This window comes from Myxine glutinosa, chromosome 11, assembly GCF_964187855.1.
Source record: "Myxine glutinosa chromosome 11, kmMyxGlut1.1, whole genome shotgun sequence".
Classification (NCBI taxonomy): domain Eukaryota; kingdom Metazoa; phylum Chordata; class Myxini; order Myxiniformes; family Myxinidae; genus Myxine; species Myxine glutinosa.
The window spans coordinates 28,939,846-28,954,132 of NC_136271.1; the positions used below are offsets into that span (position 1 = coordinate 28,939,846).

General features: G+C 50.7%; 1 protein-coding gene across 1 annotated transcript in view; it reads right to left on the reverse strand.

Moving 5' to 3' along the window:
• The window catches only part of LOC144894174 (HMG box-containing protein 1-like), a 58,224-nt gene extending 44,540 nt beyond the window's left edge, over nt 1–13,684 (reverse strand). The window contains exons 1-2 of the mRNA XM_078786257.1: nt 13,534–13,684; nt 8,898–9,048 (exon numbers count right to left, since the gene is read on the reverse strand). Coding sequence (XP_078642383.1) covers nt 8,898–9,048; nt 13,534–13,599 — 217 coding nt within the window. The 5' untranslated portion in view covers nt 13,600–13,684. The remainder of the gene's footprint in view (nt 1–8,897; nt 9,049–13,533) is intronic.
• Between the last annotated feature and the right edge of the window lie 603 nt (nt 13,685–14,287).

Below are 14,287 nucleotides of genomic sequence, written 5' to 3' on the forward strand. Positions count from 1 at the left end.
CGAATCAAGGTGTAACATGGAAGATTTGGAAAGCACAATGGGTGGCCAAATGAAAGAATTGGGGGAAAAATCCACCTGGGAAATGGAAAAAAGATAGAAGAGTCAAGAAGGGAGGAATACAGAAGGGACATGGAAGAGGAAAGGGAGGACATTGGACGCATGTTGAGCGAGAAGGTCGCAGTGGTACGAGACGAAGTGACGCGGTGTGAGGAACGCGTGGGCAGCGAGCTTGAGCGAGGGACAGCCAAGTTGACCGGGGATATGGAAGTCGCGACACGAGGTGTAGAAGAGCCGACGGTCGCCGAATTGGACAAATAAATTTTATGGCACACACACATCGCCAAAACCGTAACAAAACACACACACACACACACACACACACACACACACACACACACACACACACACACACACACACACACGTATATATAAAAGCCAGTTCGTTTTTGTACTGTGTAAGTGTATACAGTCACGTGAAAAAGTAAGTACACCCCATGTAAAGTTTTGACTTTTTCAACATATTTCAACATACAGCTATTTGATCTTCATTTCAACAATATTGATGGATAAAGGTGATATAATATACTGCCGTAATTATAATATTGATTTTAATATCAATTTATAATAGGCTACGGTGATTGATTGTATATGATTATAATAGGCTACAGTGATTCTGTCTGTCTGTCTGTCTGTCTGTCCGGGGATGTGGCTTACTCCGTTTAAACAGTAGCTCCACCCATTCTTGGAGAGGCTTCATGTAAACAAATATCCACCATTTTATTAACTCGAATAGCTTTGAGGCCTGTTTAGTTAGGCCCGTGCTGTCCTTCTCTCTCACACAGGTTTATTTCAACTCTAATTCGATATATCATTTCATTTTTAACAGTCGCTAACATAGTTTTAGACTCTGTTGAAAAAAAAACGGGAAGAGAATCCCATGAAAGTTTCCGTTTATAGAACGAAATGATTTCTCAAAGGCCTGTAAAATAAAGCCCATTCATTGAGTCACCCTCACGATTTTATCTCGAATTCACCATCTGATTTAATTTTTATCGATGGTTTTCGACTCGGTGTCAGAAATAATTGAGAACATTCACGCACACATGGGAAAATGCAGAGATATATTTATAAAAATCGCGCCACAATGATACACGAAAATACACCGCCTAAAATAACAATACGGGGAAAATGTCGACATATACACAAAGAATTAAGTTAAGCACCCCCCCGTTTTTTTACAACCTCGCACATTACAAGTTTGTTGTCGTCAAAACAGTGTAATATACCCATGATATTGCTATATTTTCTGGAGAAGTGATATTATGGTCACATAAAAACATAACAATCATGCCGTTTTCAATATTTTATTCTGAATAATTTAAGGTGAAATTTTTTGGGAATTTTAGGCATATTTTCACCTCAATTTAAGTATGGAGCTATAGGTCCATCACGGACAGTGTGGATGACGTTTATGTTTTCTAACGTACAGTCATTGTTCTGAGAAGACCTCTAGCGATCTTTGCGTCAATAACGTGTGTAGGACCCACGTGATCGGATCACTGACTCAACCCTACGTCTCATAGACCCTGTAAGCCGTCGTATGCGTTGCTGTGGCAGGTTGTTCCATTCCCGATGTAATGCACGTTCCAATTCATCCAGATTGGCTATTGGAGGGACCATCTTCGCAATTTGTCGTCCCAACATGTCCCAAACGTGCTCGAGGGGGTTCAGGTCAGGACTGTACGCAGGCCAGGGGATGGTTGTCACAGCACCTTGCTCCATCCGATCACGTGGGTCCTACACACGTTATTGACGCAAAGATCGCTAGAGGTCTTCTCAGAACAATGACTGTACGTTAGAAAACATAAACGTCATCCACACTGTCCGTGATGGACCTATAGCTCCATACTTAAATTGAGGTGAAAATATGCCTAAAATTCCCAAAAAATTTCACCTTAAATTATTCAGAATAAAATATTGAAAACGGCATGATTGTTATGTTTTTATGTGACCATAATATCACTTCTCCAGAAAATATAGCAATATCATGGGTATATTACACTGTTTTGACGACAACAACCTTGTAATGTGCGAGGTTGTAAAAAAACGGGGGGGGTGCTTAACTTAATTCTTTGTGTATATATTAAAAATTCGCTTTTTCTTTTCTGTTAAGATATATTACTTTTACTTTTGATGACAGTCGTCACAAAAACGACATATATTTCTTCGTTCTTATTTCATTCAACATTATTATCCAGAAGTATGGATGCGGAAAGTATGGATGGACTGAAGGAAAAGATGAACAAGTGGAAGGAAAGTATGGAGACAAAAGGTCTGAAGGTGAATATAGGAAAGACGAAGGTGATGGCAAGTGGTAAAGCATGTGGTGAGGTGGAAAGAACTGGGAAGTGGCCGTGTGTTGTGTGCAGGAAGGGTGTCGGAGTGAACTCCATTCAATGTACAATGTGCGCTGGGTGGGTTCATCAAAAATGTAGTGGTCTGAGAGGGTCATTAACCAGTGTGGCAGCTACATTCAAATGTAAGGTGTGCACAGTGGGAGCTGCAGATGGAGGAAATGTTGAGTTGGATCTTGGAGACGGCGTGAAGCTGGAAGGTGTGAAAACATTTTGCTATCTCGGAGACATGCTGAATGGAGAAGGTGGATCAGACTCGGCAACGGTTGCTAGAGTGAGATGTGCATGGAAGAAGTTTTGGGAACTGAGTGGCGTGCTGATGAGGAGGGGTGTGTCGTTGAAGCTGAAGGGAAAGGTGTATGCTGTATGTGTGAGAAGTGTTATGATTTATGGGAGCGAGGCATGGGTCATGAATGTAGAGCAGCAACGAAGGCTGGAAAGGGTGGAAATGCGAATGGTTCGGTGGATGTGCAGAGTGTCGCTGAGAGAGAGGAAGACAAATGATGAATTGCGAAAGATGATGGGAATAGAGCCTGTGATTGATGCTGTGAAGAGGAACAGGTTGAGATGGTTTGGTCATGTGTTGAGGAAGGATGAAAGTGACTGGTTGAGAAGAGTGATGGAAATGAATGTAGAAGGAAGTAGAGGACGGGGAAGACCGAGAAAGACTTGGCTAAAGACGGTGGAAGAAGACATGCGGGCAAGGGGGTTAACAAGGAGAGATGCACAAAATAGGGCAAAATGGAGAAGATTGTCATGGGGACCGCAAGGCTAACCCCCGCTCTTGCAGGGAAAATGGACTTAAAATGCATGTTGTTGTTGTTGTTGTATTATTATCCAGAAGTAAAATATGTTTCAGGAAATTACCGAGAGATATTTCTTCGTTTTTTTTTGTTAGTTATATGCGCATACACTTTAAATAGGTTCATTTGAAATCTTTAATTTTCACAATGTAATTTACTTGCCATTTGATGATTACGAGATACTTCCTCTTGAGGATCGTGACAATTCATGCGTTGCGTGGAAACTTCCATTTCCAAAATGAAAGACGGGAGAGGAGCGAGGAGTTGGAGAGTGAGGAGTGAGGGGTTGGAGAGTGAGGAGCGAGGGGTTGAAGAGTGAGGAGCGAGGGGTTGGAGAGCGAGGAGCGAGGGGTTGGAGAGCAAGGAGCGAGGGGTTGGAGAGCGAGGAGCTAGGGGTTGGAGAGCGCGGAGCTATGAGTTGGAAAGCGAGGAGCTAGGGGTTGGAGAGCGAGGAGCTAGGGGTTGGAGAGCGAGGAGCTAGGGGTTGGAGAGCGAGGAGCTAGGGGTTGGAGAGCGAGGAGCTAGGGGTTGGAGAGCGAGGAGCTAGGGGTTGGAGAGCGAGGAGCTAGGGGTTGGAGAGCGAGGAGCTAGGGGGGTTGGAGAGCGAGGAGCGAGGGGTTGGAGAGCGAGGAGCGAGAGGTTGGAGAGTGAGGAGCGAGGGGTTGGAGAGCGAGGAGCTAGGGGTTGGAGAGCGAGGAGCTAGGGGTTGGAGAGCGAGGAGCTAGGGGTTGGAGAGCGAGGAGCTAGGGGTTGGAGAGCGAGGAGCTAGGGGTTGGAGAGGGAGGAGCGAGAAATTGGAGAGGCGTGAGGAGTTGGAGAGTGAGGAGTTAGGGGTTGACAGTGAGGAGCTCGGGGTTGAAGAGGAACGATAAATTGGAGAGGAGTGAGGGGTTGGAGAGTGAGGAGCGAGGAGTTGGAGAGTGAGGAGCTAGGGGTTGGAGAGTGAGGAGCTAGGGGTTGGAGAGTGAGGAGCTAGGGGTTGGAGAGTGAGGCACTAGGGGTTGGAGAGTGAGGAGCTGGGGGTTGGAGAGGAGCGAGGGGGTGGAGAGGAGCGAGGGGTTGGAGAGGAGCGAGGGGTTGGAGAGGAGCGAGGGGTTGGAGAGGAGCGAGGGGTTGGAGAGGAGCGAGGGGTTGGAGAGGAGCGAGGGGTTGGAGAGGAGCGAGGGGTTGGAGAGGAGCGAGGAGTTGGTGAGTGAGGAGCGAGGGGTTGGAGAGTGAGGAGCGAGGGGTTGGAGAGTGAGGAGCGAGGAGTTGGAGAGTGAGGAGCGAGGGGTTGGAGAGTGAAGAGCGAGGGGTTGGAGAGTGAGGAGCGAGGGGTTGGAGAGTGAGGAGCAAGGGGTTTGGAGAGCGAGGGGCGAGGGGTTGGAGAGCGAGGAGCGAGGGTTTGGAGAGCGAGGAGCGAGGGTTTGGAGAGCGAGGAGCGAGGGTTTGGAGAGCAAGGAGCGAGGGGTTGGAGAGCGAGGAGCGAGGGTTTGGAGAGCGAGGAGCGAGGGTTTGGAGAGCGAGGAGCGAGGGGTTGGAGAGCGAGGAGCGAGAAGTTGGAGAGCGAGGAGATAGGAGTTGGAGAGCGAGGAGATAGGAGTTGGAGAGCGAGGTGCTAGGGGTTGGAGAGCGAGGAGCTAGGGGTTGGAGAGCGAGGAGCTCGGGGTTGGAGAGCGAGGAGCTAGGGGTTGGAGAGCGAGGAGCTGGAGAGTGAGGAGCGAGGGGTTGGGGAGTGAGGAGCGCGGGGTTGGAGAGTGAAGGGATAGCGGTTGGAGAGGAGCGAGAAATTGGAGAGGAGTGAGGGGTTGGAGAGTGAGTAGCGAGGAGTTGAAGAGCGAGGGGTTGGACAGTGAGTAGCGAGGAGTTGGAGAGCGAGGAATTGGAGAGTGAGGAGCGAGGTTTGGAGAGTGAGGAGCGAGGGTTGGAGAGTGAGGGGCGAGGGGTTGGAGAGTGAGGAGCGAGGGGTTGGAGAGTGAGGAGCAAGGAGTTGGAGAGTGAGGGCCGATTGGAGCGGAGAGTGAGGAACGATTGGAGAGGAGAGTGATGAGCGATTGGAGAGGAGAGTGATGAGCGATTGGAGAGGAGAGTGAGGAGCGATTGCAGAGGAGAGTGAGGAGCGATTGGAGGGGAGTGTGAGGAATTGGAGAGGTGTGTGAGGGATTGGAGAGGAGTGTGAGGGATTGGAGAGGAGTGTGAGGAGGTATTGGAGAGAAATGTGAGGAGGTATGGGAGGAGAGTGTGAGGGGAGTGGGATTGGAGAGGCGTGAGGGTGGAGAGAGGAGTGTCAGGTGGAGAGGAGTGAGGAGTCACATATTGTGTGAAATAAATAAATTGTGTTCATTACACCATTTCTGGATCTGATGAATTGCCAGTAGCCATTTTGTAAAATTTAATGTGCAGCATCTAAATCAAGATGTCCAAACGTCACACACATCCATGCCCGTGGGATTCCCACGGGTGACCCCACCAGTAACAAATATCATGAAACATTTACATTTTGTCGTCCATTGTATAATTTAAATAAACATAAATGCAAATTTCGCATGTGGAAAACGTAAGTACACCCTTGGCTCTAATCGGTGGTATTTCCCCCTTTGACAGAAACAACCTCAAGTAGGCGTTTCTTATTACTGTCTACCAGTCTCTAACATCGACTGGGAGAAATTTTTGCACACTCCTCCATGCAGAATTCTGTCAGCTGTGCGATGTTTGAGGGGTTTCTTGCATGCACCGCTCGCTTCAAATCCCCCCACAACATCTTGATGGGATTTAGATCCGGGCTTTGACTTGGCCATTCCAGAACCCTCCATTTCTTTCTTTTCAGCCATTCCTTGGTGGATTTACTGGTATGTTAAGGGTCATTGTCATGTTGCAAGGTCCACCTTTGGTTGAGCTTCAACTTTCCGACAGATGGCCTCACATTATCCTCAAGCACCCTCTGGTACAATGAATAATTCATAGTGGATTCTATGATGGTGAGCTGCCCAGGCCCTGATGCAGCAAAGCTGCCCCAAACCATAATATTTCCACCACCATGCTTTACAGTTGGTATCAGGTTCTTGTGGTCAAATGCTGTCTTTGGTTTTCGCCAAACATGTCTTCTGGTACTGTGGCCAAAAGGCTCTACCTTTGACTCATCTGTCCAGAGCACATTGTTCCAAAAGTGCTGGTCTTTGCCTCGGTGTTCATTGGCAAACTTTAGTCTTGCCCTGATGTTCTTTCTGGACAGCAAAGGTTTCCTCCTGGCACACCTCCCATGTAGATCAAATTTGTGCAGCCTCTTTCTAATGGTAGACTCGTGCACTTTGACATCAACAGTGGCAAGAGCTACCTGTAGGTCCCGTGATGACATTCTGGGGTTCTTAGAGACTTCTTTCAGCATCTTGCGGTCTGCTCTCGGGCTGAACAAGTTGGCAGTTGTTTGGAATCTTCTCCACTTGTAGATGATCTTCCGGACAGTTGCATGATTCATTTCAAATTGTTTGGAGATATTTTTAAATCCCTTCCCAGACTCGTAGGCATCTATAACCTTCTTCCTGAAGGCCTCAGAGAGCTCTTTTGATTTAGGCATGGTGACGCTGCACACTTCAACAACAAAGAGCAAACCAAACTAAATGTCTGAGGTTTAAATAAGACAGATTCCTCCAAGATCCTCTCTGACAATGTTCTAATCATTTGCACCTGAGCTGGTGCACCTGATTCTAATTTTAGGTATTTGAAGTAGTGATAAATGTAGGGGTGTACTTACTTTTTCCAAATGCGAAATTTGCATTTATGTTTATTTAAATTATACAATTGACTACAAAATGTAAATGTTTCATGATATTTGTTATATTATATCAACTTTATCTATCAATATTGTTGAAATGAACATCAAATAGCTGTATGTTGAAATATGTTGCAAAAGTCAAAACTTTGCATGGGGTGTACTTACTTTTTCACGTGACTATTTAATATGTATATGTATATGCATATGTTATTGAATATTAATTCTTTCCATCATAAAGATGTCCAGGAAAAGGACTTCTGCAGTGTGAATTGACTGCCTCCACCCCATAGGTTGGACAGCTTCACCTCATTGGTTGGACACCAAATGTACTCTCAAAAAATATATAAAAAAATAAAAATAATTGTCCACCATTTTGTGAAGGCGCATGGGCCCCAGGCCCTTGGTGTCAACCCATGGCCGATAGCAATTGGAACTGGAACGACACTCGTTCGAGAGCATACCTCCACCAAGCTGAACAGTGTACATTTTGTGTGCAACTGATAGGCCAGATCTGGATTCGAACCTGAAACAAAATCGAATTGGCTTGTTCTTGTCACCTACCCAACTCATCCACAATGTTTTGTCATAAGTCGTTCACAACTTTTTGAAATATCGTGTTATTTCTTGTTTTTGGCCCTATCGCTCAACGGCGAAGAATCACTTAAAAAAAAAAAAAAAAAACCGTCGGATCCAAATCTTCACCACAAAGTAATTATCTGAGCTCGATAACCACAATGTCTTATATATGCACACTTGAGCAGTGCGCATGTTTTTGCTTCATGTACTTAACCCGGGTTATTATTATTATTATTTTCGGGAGCGATTGCAACAGCGGTCTGTGGTCTATACACTGCTCAACTAAAGGGATGAGCAATTTGCATAATAAATTGAGGTACTTGTATGTAATTTCGGTTTTAGCCCGAGTTTTCAAGGCTGATTAGTGTGAAAACACAGAAGTGTCGCCCGGCATAAGCATTAGGCATGTTTTTGCTTCATGTATGTAATCCTGGTGTTGACCTTGGTGTTGGGCTAGCGGCTAGGGTGCCAGCTTAGGATCCTCGGATCCTGGGTTCGAATCCCGGTCGATCGCTGAAATAACGCCAGGGGGGTTGACTCAGCCTGTCATCCTTCCGAGGTCGGCTAATTGAGTACCAGTTCACTGGTAATTCCCTGCTTGTCGTAAAAAGGCGACAAAAAGGGTTGGCGGCAGGAAGGGCATCCGGCCGTAAAACATTGCTTCAAAAGGGGACCAAAAAACAACAACAACCACGGTCCCCGAAAAAGGCCAACCCCCGCTTTGTGGGGAAAAATGGCCTCTAAAGGTGGTTTTTATGTAATCCGTGTTGAAGTGATCTATTGTCTATACACCACCCAAATTAAGGCATGAGCAATTTGTGTGATAAATTAAGGTTTTCGTCCATAATTTCCATTTTAGTTCGACTTTCAAAGGCTGAATAGAGCGAAAATACAGAAGGGTCACCGGCCATTTTGACCTCCTTTTCTGCTGGTAATATTAATAATAATGCCAATAATAATAATAATAATAAAAACAATAACCATTCCTTTTGCACCGTTTGGCGCACAAGGCTGCCGAGGCATTGCGCCTTCTAACTTTTTGCTGTGCTTAAACCAAACTATTCAGAGTCCCCAATTCGGAGAGGACACCAAAGACAAAATATTTATCCAACAAATACCATTCCCCCAAAAATATGGGAAATTGGCACCAACAAGGAATATACATTGTAAAATATCTACAGTGTTTTTGGAACTCTTCGCTCAGTGCTATTCTATTGGATTAGTGACCAAGCAAGGCTCGCTGATCCATGCTGAGGTTTTCCCGGAACCATTAAGCAATCAAACAATATTCAGCGAAATTAGCAAACACAAACGGCGTGTGCCCATCACCAAACCAAACGGCCAAACACACACCAAATTCAGCAGGAGCAGCTTCGGGAGATGCAGGGAGGTGCTCAGAACATTGCAGCGAGTCTCCATCCGAGGGAAGCCAACATGGTTCCGTCATCACCCGTAGCACGCCCGCACCGAGGCGGCCGCCCACGGGACGCTTGGTGCGGCTCAACTGCCAGAGAGAGGGGAGGATAAGTGAGAAATTAAGAGCATGCGGAGGGAATGAAGGAGATGCAGAAAGAGGGAGGATGCGGTCTGAGCGTGCAGTGCCAGACTTTTTCTCGTTCACTTGAACCTGGCATAGGAGCAGGAATGGTCAGAAGGTCCATACCGAAGGATGTTCATGTTCATAAGTGTGTTCCTGGTGCGAGATTTGATTGTAAACAAGGGCAGAATTACTTTTGTAAAACACAAAGCTCCAAATGTTATGTGTGTTGGAGGGGAGAGGGTGGGAAAAAGGGGAGGGGAGAGGGTGGGAAAAAGGGGAGGGGAGAGGGTGGGAAAAAGGGGAGGGGAGAGGGTGTGAAAAGAAAAGGAGAGGGACGTGGGGAGAAAAGGGGAGGATAGAGGGGAGAAAAGGAGGGACGTGAGGAGAAAAGGGGAGGGGGTGTGGGGAGAAAAGGGGAGGGGGTGTCGGGAGAAACGGGAGGTGGGCATGGGGAGAAACGGGAGGTGGGCGTGGGGAGAAACGGGAGGGAGGAGCAGAGAGAAACGGGAGGTGGGGGCAGAGAGAAACGGGAGGTGGGGGCAGAGAGAAACGGGAGGGAGGAGCAGAGAGAAACGGGAGGTGGGCGTGGGGAGAAACCGGGGAGGGGGAGCTGGAGAGTTGAGAGAAACGGGAGGGAGGGGCAGAGAGAAACGGGAGGGAGGGCAGAGAGAAACGGGAGGGAGGGCAGAGAGAAACGGGAGGGAGGGCAGAGAGAAACGGGAGGGAGGGCAGAGAGAAACGGGAGGGAGGAGCAGAGAGAAACGGGAGGGAGGAGCAGAGAGAAACGGGAGGGAGGAGCAGAGAGAAACGGGAGGTGGGGGCAGAGAGAAACGGGAGGTGGGGGCAGCGAGAAACGGGAGGGAGGAGCAGAGAGAAACGGGAGGTGGGGGCAGAGAGAAACGGGAGGTGGGGGCAGAGAGAAACGGGAGGTGGGGGCAGAGAGAAACGGGAGGTGGGGACAGAGAGAAACGGGAGGTGGGGACAGAGAGAAACGGGAGGTGGGGGCAGAGAGAAACGGGAGGTAGGCGTGGGGAGAAACCGGGGAGGGGGAGCTGGAGGGTGAGAGAAACGGGAGGGAGGGGCAGAGAAATGGGAGGGAGGGCAGAGAGAAACGGGAGGGAGGAGCAGAGAGAAACGGGAGGGAGGAGCAGAGAGAAACGGGAGGGAGGGGCAGAGAAACGGGAGGGAGGGGCAGAGAAACGGGAGGGAGGGGCAGAGAGAAACGGGAGGGAGGGGCAGAGAGAAACGGGAGGGAGGGGCAGAGAGAAACGGGAGGGAGGGGCAGAGTATCGGGAGGGAGGGGCAGAGTATCAGGAGGGAGGGGCAGAGTAACGGGAGGGAGGAGCAGATTAACGGGAGAGAGGAGCAGATTAATGGGAGGGAGGGGCAGTGTACCGGGGGGGAGGGGCAGAGAAACGGGAGGGAGGGGCAGATAAATGGGAGGGAGGGCAGAGAAACGTGAGAGAAGGCAGAGAAACGTGAGGGGGGGCAGAGTAACGGGAGGAAGGGGCAGATAAACGGGAGGGAGGGGCAAATAAACAGGAGGGAGGGGCAGAGAGAAACGGGGGGAGGGGCAGAGAGAAACGGGAGGTGGGGGCAGAGAGAAAAGGGAGGGAGGGGCAGATAGAAACGGCAGGGAGGGGGAGAGGGAAAAGGGAGGGAGGGTCAGAGAGAAAAGGGAGGGAGTGGCAGATAGAAAAGGGAGGGAGGGGCCGAGAGAAAAGGGAGGGAGGGAGGGAGGGGCAGAGAGAAACGGCAGGGAGGAGCAGAGAGAAAAGGGAGGGATGGCAGAGAGAAAAGGGATGGAGGGGCAGAGAGAAACGGCAGGGAGGGGCAGAGAGAAAAGGGAGGGAGGGGCAGAGAGAAACGGGAGGTGGGGGCAGAGAGAAACGGGAGGTGGGGGCAGAGAGAAACGGGAGGTGGGGGCAGAGAGAAACGAGAAGTGGGGGCAGAGAGAAACGGGAGGTGGGGGCAGAGAGAAACGGGAGGTGGGGGCAGAGAGAAACGGGAGGTGGGGGCAGAGAGAAACGGGAGGTGGGGGCAGAGAGAAACGGGAGGTGGGGGCAGAGAGAAACGGGAGGTGGGGGCAGAGAGAAACGGGAGGTGGGGGCAGAGAGAAACGAGAGGTGGGGGCAGAGAGAAACGGGAGGTGGGGGCAGAGAGAAACGGGAGGTGGGGGCAGAGAGAAACGGGAGGTGGGGGGAGGGAGAAACGGGAGGTGGGGGAGGGAGAAACGGGAGGTGGGGGGAGGGAGAAACGGGAGGTGGGGGGAGGGAGAAACGGGAGGACGAGAGAAACGGGGGGGGAGGGGTGGAGAGAAACAGGGGGAGGGTGGAGAGAAACGGGGGGGAGGGGTGGAGAGAAACGGGGGGGGAGGGGTGGAGAGAAACGGGGGGGGAGGGGTGTAGAGAAACGGGGGGGGGGAGGTGGAGAGAAACGGGGTGGGGGAGGTGGAGAGAAACGGGGTGGGGGAGGTGGAGAGAAACGGGGTGGGGGAGGTGGAGAGAAACGGGGGGGGGGGAGGGGGAGAGAAACGGGGGATGGGGGGCGGTACGGTGAGAGAAATAGGAGGGGCGTGGGGAGAAACGGGAAGGGGTGGGGAGAGAAACGGGAGGGGGGCAAAGAGAAACGGGAGGGGGGGCAGAGAGAAACGGGAGGGGGGGCAGAGAGAAACGGGAGGTGGGGGGGGAGAAACGGTGGGGGGGGGGGAGAAAAGGAGGAGGGGGGGAGGGAAAAGGAGGAGGGGGAGAGAAACAGAGGAAGGGGGGGAACAGAGGGGAGGAGAAACGGAGGGGGGGTGAGAAAAAGAGGGGAGAGAGAAAATGGGGGGCAAGAAAAAGAGGGGAGAGAAAATGGGGGGGAAATGGGGGGTGGGGGAGAAAAGATGGGGGGTGGAGATAAAATGGGGGGAGGGGAGAAATGGGGGGTAGGGGAGAAATGGGGGGTAGGGGAGAAATGGGGGGGTAGGGGAGAAATGTGGGGGTAGGGGAGAAATGGGGGGGAAGGGGAGAAATGGGGGGGAAGGGGAGAAATTGGGGGGAAGGGGAGAAATGGGGGGGAGGGGAGAAATGGGGGGGAAGGAGATAAATGGGGGGGGGAGGGGAGAAATGGGGTGGAAGGGGAGAAATTGGGGGGAAGGGGAGAAATTGGGGGGAAGGGGAGAAATGGGGGGAAGGGGAGAAATGGGGGGTAGGGGAGAAATGGGGGGTAGAGGAGAGATGTGGGGGGAGGGGAGAGATGTGGGGGGAGGGGAGAAATGTGGGGGGAGGGGAGAAATGTGGGGGGAGGGGAGAAATGTGGGGGGAGGGGAGAAATGTGGGGGGAGGGGAGAAATGTGGGGGGAGGGGAGAAATGTGGGGGGAGGGGAGAAATGTGGGGGGAGGGGAGAAATGGGGGGAGGGGGGAGAAATGGGGGGAGGGGGAGAAATGGGGGGGTAGGGGAGATATGTGGGGAGGGTAGGGGAGATATGTGGGGGGGGTAGGGGAGATATGTGGGGGGAGGGGAGAAATGGGGGGGAGGAATTGGGGGGAAGAGAAAGGAGGCAGGGGAGGAAGGTGTCCGAGGAGAGGAGGGAGTGTGTTTAGGCGAACTTCAGGGAGAGTCAGTTAAAGCGAGCTCAGCTGTCCATTGTAACAATATCTTTTACAAAGGTCGATTCATTCATTGTGAAGTTTTAAAGTTAATTTTTCGGTCAAATCTTGCGACATCCTCGACATTCGATCCAAACGATAATTACTGGAACACGAAGTTGTCGACATCGGTTGCTCAACATTGTGCGTGCAAGTTACCATTTTAAAAAAGCGAGTTAACTCGCCAGGTTAACCCGTTTGACGCCGATCGACGTTTGCGGACGGAACGAACATCATCACCGTTTGTCCCGTTCTCTCTCAAGCGACGAGACACTCAAAACGATCAACAAAGTGTAAAAGTTTCTTCATCGTCCTTCGTGCCCCAGATGTTCATCGTCCCGTCTCCCGGTCAACAAAAAATGGGGGAAAACCCGAAAGGGACAAACAGCGCGGGTCTGATTCGCGGAACAAACGAGGAAGAAGATAAACAAAACAAGTTTACAAAAAAAAAGGAGAGCTTAGCTCGCGGCCATGTTGTCATTTCTTTCCTCCTCCTCGAACTCCTCATTCATGGAACATCAAGCGGCGGAGTTCGCGATTTGCAACCCGAGTGCGACCGTCCGACGGTGCGGGCCACAGGCCGAGCCGAAGAGCCGAGTCGGTACCGGTTCGGCCACGACCGCGGTCGGGTGAGGCGACATCATAATGAATGGGGGAAGCTGTTCGAGGTCGCACTTTCATTCAAACCTTCGAGCGAACCCGAGCGCTCGACGGGGGAATGAGGTGACGGAGGAGCGTCCGCGGCGCCATCGGCCCGTGAGGCAGCGGGGAAAAGCGAAATCGACCGCTCGGGGACACGTTAAAGGACACCGCACTCACCGAGGCGGTGGCCATGGCGGAGCACCGGCCGAGGTGCTGTGGCTGCGCAGTGAACAATTCGCTCATTGGGCGCTCGGAGCCACCAGAGGGCGCCGGACCCTTCGCTCCGTTCGAGATTCGTCACAGCACAAGCACACAAACAAGCGGCGAATTCGCCGTTTCACATTCGTCACGAACGCAACACGCAAATATCGTCCGACATAACTTCCTGTTTCATCTTCTTCCTCTTCTTCTTTCATTTATTCTTCTTCTTCTTCACCCGCCAACTATGGTGCCTGGTCCTGTCCACCTTGCTGAAAAACCCCCCGACATATATCTTCTCCGCACCCTTAAACTTAAACCTCCAATAAAAATTATCAATTTCCAAATAAAACCCTGTAAAAATGTTCATATTTTCCACAAACATTTTATGCGAGAGGGCTTTCAATACCCATGATGCAGTGCGCGGGCGCCCACGAATCTGCCTGAGAGTAACGAAGAGGCGAAGTTAAGATGGCAATAGGGCAAAGGTCTTTCACTCAGACTGTAGTTGATGCATGGAGTGGTCTCCCTGGAAATGTAATGGCAACAGAAACAGTCGATAAGTTCACATTGGAATTAGATATGGACCGAGCTGGAAGCATTTGATATCGAGGTGTATAGGAATATTGGCAGGACTAATGGTTGGGTGATTGTGTACACCTGTGCCGAGTGTGATGGATGTACCTACCTGTGTGAGGGTCTCGTCAAGGGATAGTTTGTGGTTGGTGCAGTA